Source organism: Culex pipiens, chromosome 2, assembly GCF_016801865.2.
Source record: "Culex pipiens pallens isolate TS chromosome 2, TS_CPP_V2, whole genome shotgun sequence".
Lineage (NCBI taxonomy): Eukaryota > Metazoa > Arthropoda > Insecta > Diptera > Culicidae > Culex > Culex pipiens.
Genome location: NC_068938.1, coordinates 114365966 through 114390406, shown reverse-complemented (window position 1 = coordinate 114390406; position 24441 = coordinate 114365966). Strand labels below are relative to the sequence as shown.

Sequence of the window (24441 nt, the reverse complement as noted above, 5' to 3'; positions counted from 1 at the left end):
TTGTTTTGTACAAAAATTGCAGAAAAAAATTTCTCAAGCTGATTTAATTTTGCCATCCTTTATCCGCATTCATTTTCCCACCTTTTTGCAACTAACGTATACAGCCGGCTGATTTTGACAACCGCCGCTTTCCTTCCTTTTATGTTCAATCTTGCTCACGATTTGTCAGTGTTCCATTCCGTCTACGGACGTCTGTCATCATCAGCCATCAGAGACGAAAAATGGATTAGGTTGAAATACTGTTCCACGCAGAAATGAAGCAATAACTTTTCTCGCTTAATGTTAATGTTGTGTGTTTTTGTTCGTGGTTCAAAATAAACTTGGTTTATTTGGTGCTTGGTTGTGTGCAGAACCGAGAACGAAAAAGTTCTATCGATAAAACCTCTAGACTTTTGGTTTTCGCATAAAGCGAGTGATTTTCGACCTTGGCTCCACTGCTGTGTTGGTGGGGCAATTCGCGTTTATTTATGTTTTAATTTTATGCGCATTTGAACAAAGAGATAGTTATAATCAGGTGGCAAGAAACGAGACGAAAGTTTGTTTTTTTTTTCTGTTTGTAGTTTGGTTTTATTGTCTGCGCAAAGTGACAACTTGTTTAGTAGTCGTGTCGGGGTCATTTCCGAGAAGTGACCTCTCTGAAGCTGGTTGGGCTGTGGCGTAGAAAGCAAGCCATAGACCGTAGAGTACACCGATCGTAGATTGTCGTGACGAAATCGGACAAACAAATCTACACATCCAAGATGACGAATATGAGGCCACCGAGCAAAAATGTACTACTGAAGGTAGTAATTCTAGGTGAGTGGAAAGATACTCGTTTTGCTGAAAAATTTGATTGCGTTTGTCTTCTTCCACGCCCACATTTGCATGCAGATGTTGTGTAGCATTCTCGAAAAAGTATCTGTGATTTGCATGTAAATGTAGGTAGACTGCGGGAATACTGTTACACGATCATGTTCATCAGTCCGATCATCGTCAGCTGGTTAGCAGTTCGGGGCTTGCTTGCTTGCAGCTCTAATTAAATTACCTTGTGTTTTGTCTTTTAATACAGGCGATGGCGGGGTAGGTAAAAGTTGCCTAATGAATCGGTTTGTGTCGAACTTTTTCGATGCAAACAGTTTCCACACCATCGGGGTGGAGTTCCTCAACAAGGACATCCAGGTGGATAACGAACGATTCACGCTGCAGGTAAGCCTTCATGAGAAATACGTCAATTTTAACACTAAATCGAAGTGAAATGAGGAATCGTGTAGGTGTGGAATCTTTCTTCTAAACATTCAAAATTGGCCAAATAGTTTTACTATCGAAAAATTCCATTTTTCAACATGTTTTAACACTTACTTTGATCAATGGAACCAAAAATGTTGAGTTTGCTATCCCTTGGCTTGAATTTCGCTCGAACTTTAGCCAGTTTTCTCACTGGGATTTAAAAAACTCATAATAACTATTTAACCAAAACATTGTTACTCAGTCAATGGGGCATATGTTTAGCATTTAAAGGTACCGGAGGCGGTGGTTATAACATCAATACCAAATTTTGTCATTGTGAAGATCATATTACCTAGTTGATGAAATAACAGAGTCAAACAACAGAGAAAAAAAAACATTCTTAATCCACCTCTGTGGTTGGTGCCTTCTCACTCGTAACAAAATATAGATCACACACAAGATCCGGAAATAATTTTCATCTGGATTATATTTTTTTGGAAATAAAGTGCGCACAAAACATAGTTTGAGGTATGGAACCAATTAAGTTCAATTAGAATCTAGTCTCAAAAAGAATTGGCATACTTTGTTGCCTGATCTTTGGTCGATTAGACCAGCAATTCTCAACCTTCTTCCAGACTGGCACCCCCTGCCATTTAAATCAAGTAGGCCCCAAGGGCATGGTGGAAAGAGAGGAATCACAAATCCGTATAAATAATTTCAAGATTTTTCAGGTGTAAACCGAAAATGCGATCAAAAATTAAAGTGGAAGAATAAGGTTTTTAACTGCTAATTCAATTGTCGGTGTACAGGACGCCGCACAGTTTAATCATTTTCTGACGTCCATTCAATTTTGCAGTCCAAACCCAGTCATTGAATTGGAAAAAATAAAATCTTTTTCAAATTTTCTTTTGTTGATTTGTGTGCACCTAAGATTGTTTACTTTTTGCTCTTTGGTCTGACAGTCTTGGTCTGACAGATTTGGTCTGTCAGCTTTATCATGGATTTTGGTCTGGTCTAGGCGAGGGATAGGACACAGCACTTTCCTGGTAGGCCCGGTACCCCCGTCGAGAATCGCTGTATTAGACGTTCGGAAGAACTTTAGACTCGTTCAAAAGGTCTTTCGATTACCTATCCAACGATCGCTCGAATGATTGATTCAGACATAGTTTTCATACAGATAACTTGAGACTTGAGACATGGTTGCCAGATCTTTAAACTTTTAGACTCGTTTGAAAGGTTTTTCGATTACCTATCAAACAATATATAACATGCTAATATCTATTAAGATTTCCGGTCATCAACCTAACAATATGCGAAAACACATTTTTAAACATAACTTTTGAACTACTTATCGAAACTTGATCTATGGGACCTAAACCAAGTCATCGGTTGAGCCAGAGCTGAGAAATCTGAGTGACAATTTTGACCAAGACAAACAGATATTTTGTTAGTTTTCGATTCTAAGTCGATATGTATAAATCTGGAGTTTTTTTTTGAAAAGGTCCAATAAACCAAATTTTCAGTATTTGCTTTTTGGGTGTTTTTTGATACCTCTGACTCAAGGCGGTTTAAAAAACACCCAAAAAGCAAAAACTGGAAATTTGGTTTATTGGACCTTTAAAAAAAAATAACTCCAGAAATGAAGGTGGGCCTAGGAGGTCAAATTAAACAGTTAATTTTTCGGCTTTAAATCTGTGTGAAACACGCTTTTAAGCCCATTTCATAATTTTTTTAATGACATTTTTGGGCTTAACAAATTTTGGAACAACAATGACATTTTGCTTTTTTTTATCTGTCGGCTACTATTGCTAGTAGGTACGAACCATTAGGGTGTAATATCAAAATCGATTTCCCAGCACAGCACTTTTTCAGTTCCTTTTGGGGTCCTAAACAACTCCCCAAAGTTTGGGACCGATTGGTTAAGTCCTCACTTTGCGCAAAGCGATTCAATTTTCCATATAAATTTGTATGGGGAAAACCATTTTTTAGGATTTTGATATTTAACAATTCGACGTTTCATGCCATATCAAAACCGGACTCATATTCCGATGCTTTGGAAGGTGCTCTACAACTTTGCCGAAGAGAGTATGGTGCTAACTTGCTCCTGAAAGAAGATATAGAGCCCTCAAAACTCGTCTAAAACGTGGTTTTCGAGCAAAAAACACGCTTTAGACGAGTTTTGAACACGCTGTATCTTTTTTTAGGGGCAAGCTAGCACCATACTCTCTTCTGGAAAGTTGTAGAGCAGATTCCAGAGCATCGGAATATGAGTCCGGTTTTGATATAGCATGAATCGTGGATTTAATAAATATCAAAATCCAAAAAAATGGTTTTCTCCATACAAATTTATATGGAAAATTGAATCGCTTTGCGCAAAGTGAGGACTAAACCAATTGGTCCCAAACTTTGGGGAGTTGTTGAGGACCCCATTAGGAACTGAAAAAGTGCTGTGCTCACTAAATTTAGACAACTTTAATTTTTTCCATACAACCATATTACACCCTAACGAACCATATCTAAAATGACTTAGAAACTGCGGCACGGGTGAAGTAGCTGGATACCCATATTTACATTTAGAATTTTTAGTGCCCGCCCGGGATTCGAACCGGCGATGGATTGTGAGTCCAGTGCGCGGTCTGATTGAGCCACACGGTTGGATCCGTCAACTGGGGTGAATTTGGACACATGGGGCGAATTGGGACAGCAGTTTGAACCATGTTAGAGCATCCATTTCCAAATTTAAAAACTTCAAATGCTCTATCTACTGCTGTCCCTATTTAGACTGTAGTCCCGATTATTCCAGTTGACGGTACTTCTTTTTATTCCAAAATGTAGAAAATCAGGCTTAAAATTTGTTTTTTATGTAAAAATTGTCATTGGGATGTAAGGAAATTTTTATTTATCATCCAAGTAATATTTTTTTCGTGAAAACGATCAAATTTTTAGAAAAGAGCAATTTCAGCTCAAATAAGGAATTTTTCTGATACTTTTGTACCCGACCCTCTCCGATTTCAATGAAACTTTGTAGACATGTTATCCTAGGCCTTTATAAGTCATTTTTGTGCATATGGAGCAAATAGTACAAGAGAATAACATTTGAGAAGGGCGTAAGGTATTAAAATATTTTTGTATTATGTAATTTAAAAATAACTGTATCTCGAAGCCGTTGCGTCGTATCAAAAAGTGGTCAAAGACAAACTTGTAGGAAATTGGACAGGCTTTCTGAAAAAAATACACTGAAACAAAAATACACGCCACATCTATGAGATTTTTTGATTTTTAAGTCTAAAACTTAAATTTGAAGGTGATGTCACGATTTTTTTTCGCTCAAATTTTTTGAGGAAATAGCCTTAAATGTTACTAAAAGACTGACGAAAAATGCAGGATGGTATGTCTCTCATAAAAAATACAAAAATCAATTACTAAAACTGTTTTTTTTTTAAAGTGGTCTAAACGTCAAAATTTTTAAAAACCCGTAGTGGGAGAGTCCCCAGATAATTTTTCATAAAAGTCTCCATATTGACCATTGTCCTATGTCCAATCCTTGGGAAGATACGGCGGTTTTAAAAATAAAAACTAACTTAATCCACCTATGTGGTTGATGCCTTCCTCACCAACAATGGGTAATATGAGTGGTTTGGACACATATTTTAGCTATTTTTTTAGGTCCAGAAAAATAAGTACACAGATATAACTTAAATTGTCATAACTCGAGACAGGGTTGCCAGATTTTCAATTATATGGACTCGTTGGAAAGGTCTCTTGATTACCTAACCAACGATGGGTCGGATGATGGTTCCGGACATCGTTTACATACAGTGAGATCCGGCTTCAAAAAAGTACATAAATATCCCTTAAGTGGTCATGACTCGAGGCAGGGTTGCCAGATCTTCAATGTTGTGGACTCGTTGGAAAGATCTCTCAATTACCTAACCAATGATGGGTCGGATGATGGATCCGGACATCGTTTACATGCATTTAAGTGAGATCCGGCTTCAAAAAAGGACATAAATAACACTTAAGTGGTCATAACTCGAGACAGGGTTGCCAGATTTTCAATTATGTGGACTCGTTGGAAAGGTCTCTTGATTACCTAACCAACGATGGGTCGGATGATGGATCTGGACATCGTTTACATACATTTAAGTGAGATCCGGCTTAAAAAAGTACATAAATATCACTTAAGTGGTCATAACTTGAGACAGGGTTGCCAGATTTTCAATTATGTGAAATCGTTGGAAAGGTCTCTCGATTACCTAACCAATGATGGGTCGGATGATGGATCTGGACATCGTTTACATGCATTTAAGTGAGATCCGGCTTCAGAAAAGTACATAAATATCACTTAAGTGGTCATAACTCGAGACAGGGTTGCCAGATCTTCAATTATGTGGACTCGTTGGAAAGGTCTCTCGATTATCTAACCAATGATGGGTCGGATGATGGATCCGGACTTCGTTTACATGCATTTAAGTGAGATCCGGATATATGTGAAAACACATTTTTATACATAACTTTTGAAATACTTATCGAAACTTCAAACAATTCAATAGCGATGTATGGGACCCTAAACCAAGTCGAATGCAACTGGTTCGATCAAAATCGGTTCAGCCAGTGCTGAGAAAACTTGGCAAGATTTTTGAACACATACATACATACACACACACACACACATACACACACACACATACACACACACACACACACACATACACACACACAGACATTTGTTCTGTTTTCGATTCTGAGTCGATATGTATATATGAAGGTGGGTCTTCGAGCTTTTAATAAAAAGTTCCTTTTTAGAGCAGGATTATAGCCTTACCTCAGTGAGGAAGGCAAAATGTTGAAAAAACGGGATATTTGGTGGTTTTTGGCATTTTCTATATAACAGACTTGGTTTTCCAGTCTCGTAAATATTTTAACGGAAAGCTCGTCCAATTTCCCATAAGTTTGCCTTTGACAGCATTTCAATTGGATGTAAGGGCTTACAGATATAAGCTTAATTACATTGCTTATAACTGAAAATAGAATATTTTTTTCAGTGCGGTAGAAACCAGGATAGTAAATTTGATTACGTAAATATAAAAACGATATAAATCAAAAAGCTGTTAAAGGCAAACTTATGGGAAATTGGACGAGCTTTCCGGTAAAAATATTTACGAGACTGAAAACCCAAATCTGTCATATAGAAAATGCCAAAAACCAACAAAAATCCCGTTTTTTCAACATTTTTATTTTTAAACCCGCTGTATCTTCCCAAGGATTGGACATAGGACAATGGTCAATATGGAGACTTTTATGTAAAATTATCTGGGAAATCGATTCCCACTACCGGTTTTTAAAAAATTTGACGTTTAGACCACTTTTCAAAAAAACAGTTTTAGTAAATGATTTTTGTTTTTTTTAGGAGAGACATACCATCCTGCATTTTTCGTCAGTCTTTTGGTAACATCTCAGGGTATTTCCTCAAAAATTTTGAGTGAAAAAAAATCGTGACATCAACTTCAAATTTAACTTTAAACTTAAAAATTGAAAAATGACATAAAAGTGGCGTGTATTTTTGTTTCAGTGTATTTTTATCAGAAAGCCCGTCAAATTTCCTACAAGTTTGTCTTTGACCACTTTTTGATACGATGCAACGGCTTCGAGATACAGTAATTTTTAAATTGCAAAATACTAAAATATTTAAATACCTTACGCCCTTCTCAAATGTTATTCTCGAGTACTATTGGCTCCATATACACAAAAATGACTTATATAGACCTAGGATAACATGTCTACAAAGTTTCATTGAAATCGGAGAGGGTCGGGTACAAAAGTACCAGAAAAATCCTGATTTGAGCTGGAATTGCTCTAAAATAAAATATTACAATTTAATCTTAAAATTAAAAACGCTTCGAATACATTCTAATCTGATTTATCTAAGTGATAACAGTTTAATTGTTAGCAAATTAACATGTTGTTTCATGCATTGTTCCTCTTGCCCCAGAGGGTTGTTCGTCTTGCCCCACTAGTTGAGTGGAACGTACGGAAAATCAAAAAAATTGAAATCAATTTTTTACATTAAAAAACAGGATTTTTAATAAAAACTTGTTCTATCAAAGTCCTAGTCAAGACCTGGAATAAGATGATTTAAAAAAAATCTGACGGATTTTTTAACGTTTTTAATATGTTATAACGAGCATTTTCTTAGCTTGTTACACTTGCCCCACTTTTCCCTATATTTCTTATATTTCGAATATTGTTAATACAAGTCAAGCGTTTTTTTTTAATATTCAGTGTTGCTGTGATATATCAAAATTTGTACACGAAACTTTTCTTTTTTATATAGATTCGATTGCCTTTATTAAAAAAAAATAACATGTAGTCAAATTTGTAAACAAGTGTTTTATCCCCTCCTCCAGATTTGGGACACCGCCGGCCAGGAACGGTTCAAGGCCCTGCGAACACCCTTCTACCGGGGCTCGGACATCTGCCTGCTGGCGTACGCGGTGGACGACAAATCCAGCTTCCGTGCGCTCATCCAGTGGCGCGAAGAATTCCTCAAATACTACGACGTCAAAGCGGACCGCTTTCCGTTCATCGTGGTCGGAACGAAAAGTGACATCCCGGTGGCCCAGCGGCAGGTCACGGCCGAGGAAGTGTCCGAGTGGTGCCAGGAGCATCACGTGGCCGCGTTTATCGAAACTTCGGCCAAATCGTCGGAGAACGTGTACGAGGCGTTCGCGCTGGCCGTCAAGCAGTGGCAAAAGCTGGAGAAGTGTACGGAACGGGAGCTGCGCGCCCAAGGCCACGACACGATCGATCTGACCAAGGGGGTGAATTTGAGCGCGAATACGAGCCGGTTTTGCTGCATCGGAGGGAACGTAGGCAGTGGACATCCCGTGCCGGACGACGACGATTATCCGAATTAATGAAGGCAACGATGAAGACGCAACATATTTTTTTTTGTAAGAAACGCGTGACTGTTGGTCGTGAAATCGTCGACATGTGATAAGTGATGAATACACACACAAAAAAGATACCCAGAACGATTAGGGAGGGCGGGAGTAGTGAGGGCAAAAATTGGTAAGATATATTATACTCCAATATTTTTTATATCAAAGCATGTTTACACACATCTTCCCCGGTCAGAATAATAAATGATTCTCAGCTTTTAAACACGACAAAACACACACACACAAACAAGCTCTGTTTGAGCACCTGCTGCTGACAGGCTGCTAAGGCTGAGGTAAAATCAATTGTAAGTGTGCAAAGAGCACTCCACACGCAGCAAACGAATTGGGGAAGAATCTAACGCACTCAGATTTGAATCGCGACTACAAGCGTTGGCAAGGAATGTCACAATCAAACATATGCAGGCCATATATAGAGTAAACGAAGAAACGAAAAAAAATATTGTAACAATTCAATTTTACCATTCCGCACCTTTAATTTTTTTTGTTGCAGACGAACTGCCCTCGTTGCGGTTATTGGTACAAATTGATAGTTTGAATGTAAAATCAGTCAACTGCTTTGCACACATTCCAGAATACGTAGATCTTTAATTTGAAGAAAGCAATAGAAATGAGATTACTCCACTCTGCAATGAGGTTTCAACCGTGCTAAACAACTCTGCTAGGAACCAACTGCTTGATGTCGCCTTTGTAGCATTCCACTTTATGTTTATACTTTTGTTATTTACATGTTTATTTAGACGTATTTACACTCTGCTCCTTGTTTACAATCACCGTAATAGACGAAATGACTAGTTTTGTGTGACTTTTCTGGCACCGCTCCAAACACTCCTGAGCAATTCTCTACGAAATCGGTCTTTTTTCTTCAATTTTAATTTTTGTATTTTTTAATCCGGCTGAAACTTTTTTGGTGCCTTCGGTATGCCCAAAGAAGCCATTTTGCATCATTAGTTTGTCCATATAATTTTCCATACAAATTCGGCAGCTGTCCATACAAAAATGATGTATGAAAATTCAAAAATCTGTATCTTTTGAAGGAATTTTTTGATCGATTTGGTGTCTTCGGCAAAGTTGTAGGTATGGATACGGACTACACTGGAAAAAATAATACACGGTAAAAAAAAATTTGGTGATTTTTTTATTTAACTTTTTATCACTAAAACTTGATTTACAAAAAAACACTATTTTTAATTTTTTTTATTTTTTGATATGTTTTAGAAGACATAAAATGCCAACTTTTCAGAAATTTCCAGGTTGTGCAAAAAATCACTGACCGAGTTATGAATTTTTTAATCAATACTGATTTTTTCAAAAAATCGAAATTTTGGTCGTAAAAATTTTTCAACTTCATTTTTCGATGTAAAATCAAATTTGCAATCAAAAAGTACTTTACTAAAATTCTGATAAAGTGCACCGTTTTCAAGTTATAGCCATATTTAAGTGACTTTTTTGAAAATAGTCGCAGTTTTTCATTTTTTTAAATTAGTGCACATGTTTGCCCAGTTTTGAAAAAAATATTTTTGAAAAGCTGAGAAAATTCTCTATATTTTGCTTATTCGGACTATGTTGATACGACCTTTAGTTGCTGAGATATTGCAATGCAAAGGTTTAAAAACAGGAAAATTGATGTTTTCTAAGTTTCACCCAAACAACCCACCATTTTCTATCGTCAATATCTCAGCAACTAATGGTCCGATTTTCAATGTTAATATATGAAACAATTGTGAAATTTTCCGATCTTTTCGAAAAAAATATTTTTGGAATTTTCAAATCAAGACAAACATTTTAAAAGGGCGTAATATTGAATGTTTGGCCTTTGTGAAATGTTAGTCTTGATTTGAAAATTCCAAAAATATTTTTTTCGAAGAGATCGGAAAATTTCACAAATGTTTCATATATTAACATTGAAAATCGGACCATTAGTTGCTGAGATATTGACGATAGAAAATGGTGGGTTGTTTGGGTGAAACTTAGAAAACATCAATTTTCCTGTTTTTAAACCTTTGCATTGCAATATCTCAGCAACTAAAGGTCGTATCAACAAAGTCCAAATAAGCAAAATATAGAGAATTTTCTCAGCTTTTCAAAAATATTTTTTTTCAAAACTGGGCAAACATGTGCACTAATTTAAAAAAATGAAAAACTGCGACTATTTTCAAAAAAGTCACTTAAATATGGCTATAACTTGAAAACGGTGCATTTTATCAAAATTTCAGTAAAGTACTTTTTGATTGCAAATTTGATTTTACATCGAAAAATGAAGTTGAAAAATTTTTACGACCAAAATTTCGATTTTTTGAAAAAATCAGTATTGATTAAAAAATTCATAACTCGGTCAGTGATTTTTTGCACAACCTGGAAATTTCTGAAAAGTTGGCATTTTATGTCTTCTAAAACATATCAAAAAATAAAAAAAATTAGAAATAGTGTTTTTTTGTAAATCAAGTTTTAGTGATAAAAAGTTAAATAAAAAAATCACCAAATTTTTTTTACCGTGTATTATTTTTTTCCAGTGTAGTCCGTATCCATACCTACAACTTTGCCGAAGACACCAAATCGATCAAAAAATTCCTTCAAAAGATACAGATTTTTGAATTTTCATACATCATTTTTGTATGGACAGCTGCCGAATTTGTATGGAAAATTATATGGACAAACTAATGATGCAAAATGGCTTCTTTGGGCATACCGAAGGCACCAAAAAAGTTTCAGTCGGATTAAAAAATACAAAAAAAAATCGAATGACCGAAATCCTAGAGAACTGCTCTCCTTTTTTCGGTGGGGGAAGATTTAACAGTTTTAATATTTTTCACACACCGTCGTCACCCGCAAATTACTGTATTACTCCGAATCGGAAGCAGACAAGTTTCACGATGTGCTTGCATACAGAAGCATGGTACTACAACCAATACTAATCATTAGGCCTTTTATTGCAAAATAGGTACTTGCTGCACTCGCGCTGATTGGCTCCGATCAGATTCAACAACACAATTCTCGTAGCTAATGTGAAGCAGCGTAATTAATTTATAACAAATTTGTAAGATAAGCGAGATTTAGTTTTACAATATATTTAAAAATCAATTTAACAATAAAATAGTTTCACCGTAACCGAGTGTTGACTTTCAATTTCGAAACAATCATAATTTAAAAAACCTCATCAACCTCACCAATCTATATGGAAGGGGTTGTTTGGGCATATATTTACTATTTGGGGCAAATACCAGACTCTAGATCAATGGTAAATGGGGCAAACCGACACACAAAGTTTGTAGGTTTAAAAACCGCAAGAATCCTCAAGTATCTGTAAGTGTAACTTTTTAAATTCATATAAAAATTTCAGATCATAAAACTGTCTTTTTTTTGCATAATTTCAGCTTTCTTACAAAAACCACCCTTTTTAAAAACTTCCGGAACATAGTCAAAATAGTTTTTCAGCATAATTTTTGAAGAACTTATAGAAAAACATAATGATTTATAAATAGTGATTTATCGGACCCCGATACGGACCGAAGGAGAACAAAACGGTCAAAATCGGTTCAGCCAGCACCGAGATAATCAAGTGCAATTATTTTAATCAACATCCGACTACACACACAGACATTTGCTCAGTATATGATTCTGAGTCGAAATATATATGTGAAGGTGGGTCTAGAAAGTAAAATTAAAAGGTTCATTTTCGACTGATTTTATAGCCTTTCCTCATTGAGGTGAGGAAGGCAAGACTCTCAACAATCGAATGCAATGGTCAGTTTTTTCGTCCAACGGGTTATAATAAGCAGATTATGCAACAAATTGCAAAGCGAAGATTTTTTCAGCACACATTTATCCAACGTGTTGGATAAATACGACGAATGTTGAAAAAATCAAGTTATGCAACGGGTTTCATACAACAATTTTGGCAGTCCCGAAAAAACCCTTAAGTGAAATTATAAGTGAAATGTTCGTATACTTTTTGTCAAATAATCGTTTTAATTTAAAAAAAATCGAAAGGAATGCTGAAAACTTCAACTTTTCAGCATCCATTTCAGTGCTGAAATGCAGAACCATTCAGCATTTACTTTGGTAAGTCTTACCATTCAATTCTATTATTTTTGGTACAGAAAAGAAAGCTTTTTCGTCGGTCAAAGTAGGCAAAGTAAGAAGTTTGACGACGGAATTGCAAAAATAGATTTTTAAACTTCAAACGCAAAATTTTCATACCTGGCAGAACTCGACGTAAATTTTAATCTACGTCAAAAAATCTTTAAATTTGCTTACCCAAAAGATTACTTTTGTTAAGTTTTCTCTTAAGAAATTGCATTTTAAAAAAGAGATTTTTCAAAAATCTTAGAAAAAGTCGATGTCAGGGAACGACTCATATGTCCAAACAACCCCTGAAAATGTCAAGCAGATTTGTGTGATTCAAATGACGTATACAAAATCAAGTATTCCTTGGCACAAAAAACGGAAATGTCCATGCAATAAGCAAATCATGTAGCAAGTCAGAGCCAGAGGTTGATCAAAATCAGTTCAACAATCTCACTCAGTTTTGATAGGTCTATGGCTAATCGACCCACCTGAACCCAAATCTGCCAGAAAAGGAACTGAGATGTTCAAAAAACACATAGGGGAGTGTGGGGTAATTTGGACACCCTAAGGAAATTGCTCTGTTACGGGCTGTATGGATATTTTAAAGGAATGTGGATGACAACAGAGGATAAAAGAGACCATATTTGATGGAAAAATGTCATTCATTTCGTTAAATTTTGATGAAAACCCCATTTTTATCGCAAAAGTTAAAAGGTGTCCAAATTACCCCCACATTTTTGTGTGGGGGTAATATGAACACCCCTATGGGGTAATTTGGACATGCCTTGTGGGGTAATTTGGACATGCCTTGTGGGGTAATATGGACATACCTTGTGGGGTAATATGAACACCTTTTGTGGGGTAATTTGGACACATGTTGAAGAATAAGTTTAACATTTGATTTTTTGAGCATGTTTTTTATCCTTCAACCTGGTTTTGTAATTGCTTTATATTTTGAAGTGTTGCTCACAATATTTCATCAATGGTTTAAATAATGATTTTGTGATAGAACTATAATTCAATAGGAAGATAACAAATAGTTCAGTGTAGTATACATAATTTAATCATTAATCAAGGGTTTCCAGAAGCGTTGATTACTTGCCAGTCTGCCAATTAATTACTCAAATTACTGGTCCAAAATGATTAATTACTCGAATTATTTAATTATTTTTCACTACGATAAAAAACATTTAATTTAAATTTAAGTATTCATTTCTACGGTTCTAAACTAAATTATTTATAAATAGCTCATTCGATAGCTCTTTCAAAAATTATGCTGTTTACTTTTTTTTGTACCAATCTGGATATTGTGAATTTCACGTATAATTTTTATTGAAAATAGCTATAGGCGATCAAACGTCAAAAATGCCCCCCACTAGAGGGCGCTGGAACTTTGAGTGATGTTTACATGATATCCTACAGCGAGTTAATTGGTTTGAAATTTGGATTTTTTTATTTTATTATAAAATTGACAATAGTATTTATTTGTTTCTCCTGTCTCGTCAGAGGCGCTGGAGCAGAAATCCCACGTTAGAGGAAGGCCATGCCCCGGGGGGCGTAGTGCCAATAGTTTCATTTATTTATATCATTTTTGGTTAAAAATAAGTAGCTCAATTGATATCTAGAGTTTTTTTAACAGGTCCTATAAACATATGAAACACAATAGCTTATAGGACCTTTTAAAAAAATCTGGATATGAACAAAAATATTCGTTTCATGGCCAATTTATCCTGTTCATTATCTGATTCGAAAATCCATTATGTTTCACGTTTCAATCAACCGAACCCTTATCAATCAATTGCAAAAGAAGATTATTTAAGTTGACTTACGTTTTTGAAGTCATGTTTGTCATAAAAGCAAAAAAAAAAAATACTGAACTGTTTTACTTCAATACATGGATTTTAATAATATTTTCAGCTTCCAAAGTCGAAGCCATTAAAATATAGAAGTTGTTTGAAAAAAGGCCCCCTGATTATTCGAGCCAAACATAAACTTTGACAACTATTTGCAGCGGCTCTACTTGAAAATTTTGAAATTCATCAAAACGTTTTTCAAACATTGGTTTGACATTACTTTGCATGTTTTTTTTCTCACGCAAATAAAAAAAACTGGATTTAATTTCCACATCTGAATTTTAGTCGATTTTAATTTCACTGAGTTTGATTTTTAGCTTAGCTCTTAATAGAGAGATATTACAGGACTGTCATTTTCTGCAGATGATGAAAAAATATTAAAAAATACATATCTTTATTTTTATTGATTAATTGACTTGAAAACTATGTTTTTTTATGATTACTAAATATATTTTGGTTTTAAATATTTGATCCACAAACTTCAAATAATTTTGACTGCCTATTAGAAGGAAAAGCTTAAAAAAATTAATCAATTCTAATCCAGTACCTGCAAAAAAAAAATTTTTAATTATTGCTTAATAAAAATGAATAGATTTTGGATTCACAAAACATTTTTCACTGAGTAATATATCATGGCGTTTTGTTGTTAATCAGCTTCGATAAACAACATGGTAAAAATAAATTTTAGGAGAGTTTTATAAGAGGACTATGGTGAATAAGGCCTTCTACATACAGAATCAGTTTTTTTAATCTTTGCGTTTCACTCTAATTTGAAATTTATAAAATACTGTTATAATAGATTATATCTAAATAGTTTCGTTGATAAGGGACCATCCATAAACCACGTGGACACTTTTTTGGGAATCTGTTACCCCCCCCCCTTCGTGGACAATTGTCCATACAAAAAAAAATCTTATTTGTATGGGTCGTGGACAATCGCCATACCCCCCCCCCCCCCTAAAGTGTCCACGTGGTTTATGGATGGTCCCTAAAGTACAAAATCAATTACTTGAATTACTCAAAAACTACGTTAATTACCATTTAATTACTTTAAATTACTCTAATTACCATGAATTACTAAGTAATTAAAGAATTTCCTAATTACCAGCTACAAATCAAAGTAATTATTAATTACTTGCCAGTCTGAGGCCTTGCTGGAAACCCTTGTCATTAATACTGAAATGATTTAAACATTGATGCTGGATCAGGCACACTATACTTGTTTTTAGTGATTAAGGTATCATTTATGTTTATATAAATCAATCTTTATATAGAATTTATTAGCCTGAAAATATCATTTTTTTAATTTTTACATTCTGTAGCCCTTCAAATTTAAATATTATTGTAAACCAGCATAGAAATTAGAAATGTCAAAGAAGTTAATTAAAAGCAATCAACATTAGAATCTTGTTGAACGCCAAATGTACAGTAATCAGATTTTCATCAATTCGAATATTGGAATAAATTTATCTAAATTAAAAAATAGGGGTTTTGTGAAAGTTCTCATTGCTCACATTCATTTTTGATTGTTTTGACATATTAAATCCCACTAAATTTATCTAAATCCCTTTAAAAACTCATCCAACCATGAAAGTTACTTTTTTGTTGCCTGACAGGTAGACTTTCAGGTATGTCCAAATTACCCCACAAGCCATGTCCAAATTACCCCCATAGCATATTCTATCATAAATTGCGATTTTTGATGATAAAAATGGATAAAATGCACAATTTTTATGCGTACATATCTCAGGCATCGTCCAAGCAACCCCCTTAAACAAAAAATGTCCACTTTTTTGCCATATAACCCCTGCAAAACCTTATTTCCTAACCTTCAAATATTAGAATTTAAGGCAGTGCCAACCGGCCTTTGGAAACTTTTACACATTATACCAAAACTACTTAACCTATTCCAACTTTTTTGGTTTGTCCATACTCCTAGGCCATTACTAGTACTAGCCTTATCACTTAAATTGCCGTTTTCACTTTATATCCGAAGAAAACGTGATTTTTAAAGGGGTGTCCAAATTACCCCCACTGTCCATATTACCCCAAACTCCTAATAAGACGATTTCTTCATTAAATCAAAAACTCCGATTTTGCGAATTTTGGCTTGCAGAACTCGAATATGACCCCTAAAATGCTACAAAAGCGGATGAGAATGCGTGATCCACAAGATCTGGGTGATGAAAAGAGAGAATGCGTAACGTGATTTTCGAATGACCCCACTTTGTTTACATCTACAATGTAGGAGGCTTTTCAAGCATCAGCATGATTTTATTCTTATTGGTAAATGAATTGTTTTATAATCAGTAATATATGTTTTATTTTGTCTAGTCTTGACATTTTTTGCTATAAAATTGAGCTAACCCGTGAGGTTAGAGAAGAGTTCGGATGGAGGAGAAAAAGGAGACGCGTGTCTTGTGCTTCGTACGGTCACTGTGGGAGTGATCTGTAATTCAAAGTTTTACAATTCGTATCAAATAACATCGCACTGGCGAGGGGTACGCCGATGGTAACATGGGGTTACCACAGTTCTCACCCTTAAGTAAACAACTAAATATAATCAACATTATTTAACTAATTCAGAATGTTAAACAACTTAGCTATTAGGAAAAACCTTTAAACAAACTAAACAATTCAACAAAGGAAAAAAAACCTAATAATAAACGAAATCTTTATCTTTCTTGTAACGTTTCGATCGCGTCGAACGACGCACTACTGCACGATTATCGATCGATGGGACAGAAAAAACCGGGAGCCTTTGTGTGGAACTTCCTTCGACTGGATCGTCGCGAATCTGCGATTCACGATCAACGCTCGACAGCCTTGAAACTCCTTCTCGTTCCATGTCAACCTCCATGTCGACATCAACACCATCATTCGAATCTTCAGCGAAGACGAACGAATCCGCAGCAAACCCGTAAAAACTCTCCTCTCCATCCTCGTAAGCAGCATCACCGTACCGCTCTCTCCCCCTTTTAATACCTCGACGCTCGCTCCGTGCCGTGACCACGACCTTCCGCTGATAGTCCTCCTTCGGCGCTTCTTTCAGCTGATTGCGATGAGCGAGATACGTCCGACCACCCAGGGAAACCTGGAAAGTATTGGGAGAAACACGTCTTATAAAACTTGATAGTAACCAACGCCTGATCTCTGTAGGTTTAAATTTTTTGAAGTAAACAGAATCACCAGGACTTAAACGGTCAACTCAATCAAACTTTCGATTCTTCACATGACGATCACCAACAACAACAACATCTTTCTCCACGTCACGTGGCGTCAAGTGTTTACTAAAACTATTCTTTGGATGGATCAAGTCCAACAGCGTCTTTGGCTTATAATTAAACAACCTCTCGGAAGGAAACGAAGAACCATCTTCCAAACAAGTATTCCGATAGCTAAACAGAAAACACGAAACCAAATCCTCGGTAGTCAACTTGTTCATCTCTGGATCCAACAACAACTTTTTCAAACCATCTTTTGCTAGTCTAACCATGCGCTCTGCCTGTCCATTGCTGGATGGATTGTACGGTGGAGACTTCTTGATAACAACTTTGTTCTTTTCGAAGAAATCAATAAGATCCTTCGAATTAAACGGTGGTCCACCATCTGTCACGACAACATCTGGCAATCCAAACCTAGCAAAGAAACAGATAAACTTTGACTTTACTATTCTAGCATCTGTACCAAACTTCATGTACTCAACTTCAATCCATTTTGAAAAACTGTCAACAATAAAAATCATGTGTGTCTTCAAGTTTCGATCGTTTAGAACAGGTTTTTTTTACCGGTGACGAAAAACTGCAGCGAGAGTGTCATACTGCAGATAAGTTCCCTGGCTGATTTTGGAATGTTGCGGCTCTTCCTGGTCCAGCAAATGAACATCGCTAATTCTAGCGAAGCTGATACAACAAACAGACAGGTTTTCACTAATCCAGTAGGTTTTCAAACGGAACCAAACAATAAATACTGCTTCTGGAAGGATACAATCGCATCGACTCCATAAAAAACTTCCATTCATAATTATAAAAAATGGCGATCTCGCCTTCAACTTTTTTAAGATTTCTTGACTTTTAACTCTAGGTTCATTAAAGCCACACATTTTTCATTTTTTGCAAAAAAAAAAAAAAACAATTTTTAATAATCGATAACAATACTCTCTACTTTTGGCGAACTGTAAATTGGGTCCACTTTGACAGGTCAAAATTGAGGCCGTTTTGCGAACGACTATTCAGCACCCAGCACAAGATGGTGGCAATTTTGGCTGTTGTAGAGTATTGGAAATTTTTAACCGTGCATGTAACAGTAGCGTAATCCGTTTTGCAAAAAGTTTCTTGAGAAAAAATGGAGCCAAATCCATGCAGGGAAGCATACTTGTCCAAGGGTTTTACATGTTAAGCCATACATTGAAAGTAGGGCTCTCTTGGGGTCAAAATGTGGCCCTGGTGAAATTGAGCAATATCGGATCAGATTGGACGAACACTTGAAATTTTCTACTGAACAAATCTTCGCCTTCTTGAATTGCAAATTTCCAGATTTGTGTAGTTGATTGCATGTTACATTTTTGGTAGTAATATCGATTTAATATTCTGTCAGCACTGGAGCGCCATAACAGATTCCCTAAATATTTTGGTACATTCTACCAAAACACTAAATATTAGTTAGAATGAATCAAGTGTAGTTCGATTAGCGTCGATCCCGGCCTTGGTTGTTGTTAGGCCATTAACCCTCTACTGCCCAATTTTTGTTTTCGATTTTTTATTTTTCCCGTGTTCAGAAGGTCATTTTGAGCAACTTTTGTTCTACGAAAAACTTTAATTTGTAATAAATTACTGCATACTTTTTTTTATTTAAAATATAGGAAATGTTAGTAAAAAACACAGCCTAAGTTGACCCCTAAAAATGTTATTTTTAAAAACATTGAGTCACATAAAACAAGTAAAACTTCCAACTCATAAATTTTCTAAAATTTTAAGAGTTCTTCTTTCCAATGCATTTTAAAGATCAATACGTTACTTAATCCACCTTTAGGTGGTTGGTGCCTTCCTCTCATTAATAGAGTGATTCCAACACCCCTAAAATGTCCACATGATTTATGGAGGAGGGTATCATCAATTTTTGCTTTTTTGTTATTCCTAGGATACTTTATTCAACCATATATTTGATCAAAATCACCTTATCAACGCTAAATGTAATTTTGAAGCCGAGTTTGAAGTTATTTTCCTGCCACGTGGTGGCTGATTGCCATGTGGCGTCCTCTGATCGAGACAGCCTTCTTAGTGTGCTTTGATTTTTCCCTATAAATTTTGCTGGGACCATGAGAATTTCTGCGAAGCCGGAATGAATCCGGTTCAAGGCAAGACTAGGAGCCTCGGATCGTCTTGCACCCTTCGGAAGAATTGTTCCCCAGACCATCCCCTAGGACCTCATGGTATGCAAAAGTCGTCATTTGTTAACGGCTGACTTGTACCGAGCAATGTACCTAAATGCTCCAGTTTTACGGGTTAATTCCCATTTAAACTTGTTCCTGATCAAGGCAAGCCAGTTTTCAACCAAATGGGCTGAAATTTTGGCCTGAGCCTCCATTTTGAGTACTCTTTCGGGCAATCTCATATAATTTTTGATTTGAGCAACTTAAATTTTTTTGACCCGGGCTACTACATACAGCCAAACACACAGACATTTGCTCAGCTGGTGATTCTGAGTTGATATGTATAAATGACGGTAGCTCTAGGAGGTCTTATTAAAAAGTTCATTTTTCGAGTGATTTTATAGCCTTTCCTCAGTAAGGTGAGGAAGGCAAAAATTGGTTGAAAATGGATGTTTGGTGATTTTTTAAATCGAAGCCCGTCTAAAGGCGGGATTGGGTTGTAGAGGGTTAAGTCGTTCCAGGTGTGGGTGTCGTCTCCTACTATAAAACACAAACAACACAGCAAACCAAGCCTGCTCCGGTGGAATCGCTGGTGGCGGTTGGACTAGCAATCCTAATGGGAGTGGTTACGCTGAGTGAAAACACGTCTTCGTGGGGAAAAGGTTTAATTGCTAATGAACATGACAACTGCTTAGTGATCGCCGATTGCTTCGATCTTCAATACTCCTCCTCAAACAGCGATCGCTTAAATCTAAGACAGCATGATGTAGATCGACCTCTTGCTTCTTCAACGGCTCGGTCAATCCATCAGCTACCTGCAACTTAGCCTTGATGTAGATCACATCGACATCGACACATTCCAACGTGCCCCTCATAAAACGAGGTTGGATGTCGATACAAGCCAGGGCTACCGCAGCCAAGGACAGGGCCATAGACTCCTCCTTGCAGGTTGGTCATCCCCCAGGTCCTGTGAGCGTTGTACTCCTCCTGCATGGCACGTCTCCAGCCGTTGGAGATGTCCTGAGTCAGTGCGGCCTTGTGCACGTTCGGGTCATCGTGCGTCGGGTACTGGAAACTGCCATCCACCGGTCTTCGACTCGACGACGCCACACGCAGAACAACTGGAGTGGACGGTCTGTCCGACTTCTGGCCTCCTGAAACACGTGGGGAACGCTGACCACTGCACATGTTAGCGAATTGATTGTACTTGCCTGAAGATACGCGCTCCCTACCGCTGCGCAACCACGCCGGTGACACGGGTGGGTTAAAAGGGGTTCGCGGCGGGAGCGCAGGAAGTGTCACGGAGTCTTCAGCATCCTCGTTCGAACTTACAACGGATACCTCGTCGACCTCCTTCGTTCCATCTTCATAGTCCAACTTCACGACTGTACATGGTGACCCGTTACGCGCTCTTCTGCGCCTCCGTTGTCTGCTGCGACACGTGAGCACCCTGAGCTTTTCCTGCTCCAGCTTGAACAGCCCACTTCCGGTCGCGACACAAATGCCTTCCTCGTCTAGCACCTCGCAACCGTTGCGTCGGAAAACTACAGTGTATCCTTTATCGACGATCTTACTCACGGACAGTAGGTTGGCTGCCAGTCCTGGTATCAGCTGCACATCGGTAACGTTGATTTCTTCTCCACAGGTCGTGTTGATCACAGCAGTGCCCTTCGCGACGACCTGCATTCCTTCCTTGTTGGCAGCGACCATCTTACCGTTTGCCCGCTGAACGTCGTGCAGCAACGATTTCGTTCTGGTCAAATGACGACTGGCTCCGGAATCGAAGAACCAATCTTCAGGTTTGCTCTCGTTCCCCGTCGTCAGCACAGCACCGAAGGCACGTCCCGGCTTGCTTCTCTCCTTATCCGGTGACATCGTAGACGACGTTTTCTCGGGGCAGTTCCGCGCGATGTGTCCATACTTCTGGCAAGCGTGACACTTCGGACCCTTTGCCCGGTTTCCATGGTGATCTTGTTTGTTACCTGGCCTACTGATCGCAAATGCTGGGTCGCTGGAGTTTTCCGCTGGCTCGTGTTCCTCCTGGAGCAACTTGGTCTTGATCAAATCACCCGTAATTGCCTCTCCGGAGTTTTGCAGAGCCATCACCATCGGTTTGTAGGACTCAGGCAGGCCTGCTAGCAACAGCATTCCGAGCCACTCCTCGCCGATCGGGAAACCAACACCAGCTAGTTGATTTGCGGTAGCAACCATCCTCGTCACGTACGCTTCCATGGATACGGAGTTGGCTAGGTTCGTGGTCATCAGCTTGTGGAGTAAGCCCCAGCGCCGCATCAATCCGCGGTCCTCGTAGGTCTTCTCCAGCTTGTCCCACGCTTCCTTGGCCGTTTTTGTCCCCTGCACATGTACGTAGATCGAAGGGTCGAGGCCAGAAATGATCCTGCCGCGAGCTTTCCGGTTCTTTGCCGCATCAACAGCTTCGTACGAACCGTCGGCCTTCTTGTTCGGCTCCACGGCAACCCACAGCTCCTCCGCCTCCAGATAGGACTGCATTCCAAACTTCCAGGTGCACCAATTCTCCCGGCCAATCAGCCTTTCGGCCACCGAGCATGGTCCTGTAGCTTGCGCCATCTTGACGGTACGGAACTTCAGGAAACTGCTTGCAGAACTTCTTCAATATTTCCGCTTCCAGAAACTTCTAAACTTTTCTTCCCACTTCTGGGCCCATAACCTAATGGGAGTGGTTACGCTGAGTGAAAACACGTCTTCGTGGGGAAAAGGTTTAATTGCTAATGAACATGAAAACTACTTAGTGATCGCAGATTGCTTCGATCTTCAATAAATCCAATGGTCGTCTGTTGGAGTATAAAAAGGTTTGGATGCTCTCTAAATTCAATCCTTCGGACCCCTAAGTTCGAGCAGAAACTTGCAATAGAGACCAGAAAATACCTTGGGGTCATTAAGGTGGTTTTTTTGCGGGTAGGTTCTCTCTGTACAGAGTCCGTGGAATGTGATATAGCCAGACTAATAAACACATAACAACCAATTTAATCAAGAACAAGCCCATTTAATTTAAATTGTTGTGTTTCGGATAAACGTTTCAAACAGGTAACAAAACCACGGGTTGAAATTAAAGTGTATGTTTTTTTCTTCTTTCTCTCTTCCACAATTAGTTATTATTTTATGAAGTACGGTCACGGCCAACTGAAGGTAGGGGAGGTGGTTGGGTTGTGGGTGGCTTAAATGTGGTTGAGCACTCTGTGGTGGTGAGGGTGGTGAAGGAGCTAATTTAATGCATTCATATGTATATATTAAATAAAATAAACTCTACAGTATTGACTAACATTCCATACACACAGTTTTGCCTACAAAGTACGACGGGTGTCAAATTTTGAAATGTCCAAAACGACGAAATGGCGTGTCTAGTCAGAGGGGATCGTTAGCAAAAAAAAGGATAAAAAAAAACTGGGGTCAAGCTGATTAACGCTTTTTTGATGTGTTTTTTTTTAATTACATGCTCTTTCCATTTCTTTTCTTAGATTCTATGATGAATTTTTCTAACTGTTAGATTTGTTGTATATTATACAAAGTAATAGTTTTAAGGGCTAGAGCTACTGTACAGGAGTAAAACAATAAAATAAGTTTCAATTCACGATTGAGTTAAAATCAAAGAAATGTACAGTGAAAGTTCAAAATAAAATAAAAGCAGTGATCTCCGGTGAGTCGTGTGGTATGTGCATAAATAACTGGTGTTAGAAGGTCCTACGGTTAAGATTGTCCTATAACATGATCAACTCCTTTCCAGGTGCAACACTAATAAGCGATTTTCTACTAAACCAAACTTTCTGTGAGTTTATGTGTCTGTGTGTCAATAATAATAATGATTATTTTTTGCATCTTATTTTTCTGGCGAAGCATTTCTTTTTTCAAATTTCCAATTCGAATCGATGTATCTGTTCAACGTCCTTCTCATCCAAGAGAGGGGGCGAACACATCGCGCTGATTGTTGCTGGCTTAAGCTCGGTTAGGCTGTCGGTATCATTATTATTATTATTATTATTGTTGTTGCTACTATTTCTGATGCTGTTGCATTTCGAAAGACTGCTGATGCACGATGATAGGATGGGATAAGATCCGGCGGCGGCAGGAGGAGAAGTTGTGGCGGTGGTGGACTCGATGGTGGAGCCCAAAAGACATGGCGTCGCCATCGTGTTCAGTTGCTTGGAGGGTAAAACTTTGGCTCGGTTGTTGCTGATGCTCGGAGAATGTCCGGGTGGCTCGGTGCCGGTGAGGCCGGCGCCTGTCGACGTGGTGGAGGTAGGAAGAATGGGCGAGACACCTAGTTTAGCTCCTGGAAGGAAGAAGATGATATTTGTTGGAATACACGAAGTTTTTTTTCCATTTCAAGACTGAATGAAATGATCAACGATTAGAATGGAAAATATGATTTTTTCGAAAAATTGGCAAAAATGCATTTTGACCATTTTGCCATAGCTCAAAAGGTGAAAATTTTCAAAAAATTTATAATTTTCGTGTTCAATACAAGGGCTAGAACATTGAAAAGCCTGATCTATGTTTACTTTGCCTGCCCATGTTTACTTTGTAATTTCGATGTCAGAAAGGGATCACAGTATCGAGTATCGAATAGAAATATAAGTATTTTTATAAAGCAATTTCAATGTTTTTAAGGATGGGCATTATTTTAGCGGTATGAAAAATGATGCACGAAACGAAAAAGAAGTATAACAAAAACTAAAACCAAAAAAGTAAATCAAATTAAGTAAACAACGCAACACAAGTACCTTCGCAATAGTTCAATCTAGGATGTGATTCTTTCTTATTGTTAATGATATGGACTTCTCTGACACTCTGAGCTTCTGCATTTGATCCTGAGGAAGAAGACAAGATGCTGCTGCTGCTTGACGATGAAATCGCTGCCGGAACTGGTGATGGAGGAATCACGGTGGAATCACCTGCGGATGCTTGACAAGGGATCGCTTGCTCATGCTGTTAGTATTTTTGTTGT

General features: G+C 37.6%; 2 protein-coding genes across 4 annotated transcripts in view; one reads left to right on the top strand and one right to left on the bottom strand.

Annotated features, from left to right (window-relative positions):
• Nucleotides 1–160: 160 nt before the first annotated feature.
• On the top strand, nt 161–11273 carry LOC120414706 (ras-related protein Rab-9B). The gene is made up of 4 exons (XM_039576015.2): nt 161–230; nt 561–795; nt 1049–1185; nt 7614–11273. Exons 2-4 carry the CDS (start codon nt 741–743, stop codon nt 8121–8123), a joined length of 702 nt encoding a protein of 233 aa, XP_039431949.1. The 5' UTR covers nt 161–230; nt 561–740; the 3' UTR covers nt 8124–11273.
• Nucleotides 11274–22461: 11188 nt separating this feature from the next.
• The window catches only part of LOC120414687 (protein outspread), a 273181-nt gene continuing 271201 nt past the window's right edge, over nt 22462–24441 (bottom strand). For 2 of the 3 annotated variants that reach the window (XM_039575970.2, XM_039575971.2), the window contains 2 exons: nt 24218–24422; nt 22462–23766 (listed from right to left, as the gene is read on the bottom strand). In XM_039575970.2, coding sequence (XP_039431904.1) covers nt 23342–23766; nt 24218–24422 — 630 coding nt within the window. In that variant the 3' untranslated portion in view covers nt 22462–23341. The remainder of the gene's footprint in view (nt 23767–24217; nt 24423–24441) is intronic. The other variant, XM_039575972.2, reaches the window with a different exon arrangement.

Coding starts and splice junctions, on each gene's coding strand:
- LOC120414706 (XM_039576015.2), top strand. CDS start 741: ATGACGAATATGAGGCCACCGAGCAAAAATGTACTACTGAAGGTAGTA. Junction 796..1,048: donor ACTGAAGGTAGTAATTCTAG/GTGAGTGGAAAG, acceptor CTTTTAATACAG/GCGATGGCGGGGTAGGTAAA. Junction 1,186..7,613: donor ACGAACGATTCACGCTGCAG/GTAAGCCTTCAT, acceptor CCCCTCCTCCAG/ATTTGGGACACCGCCGGCCA.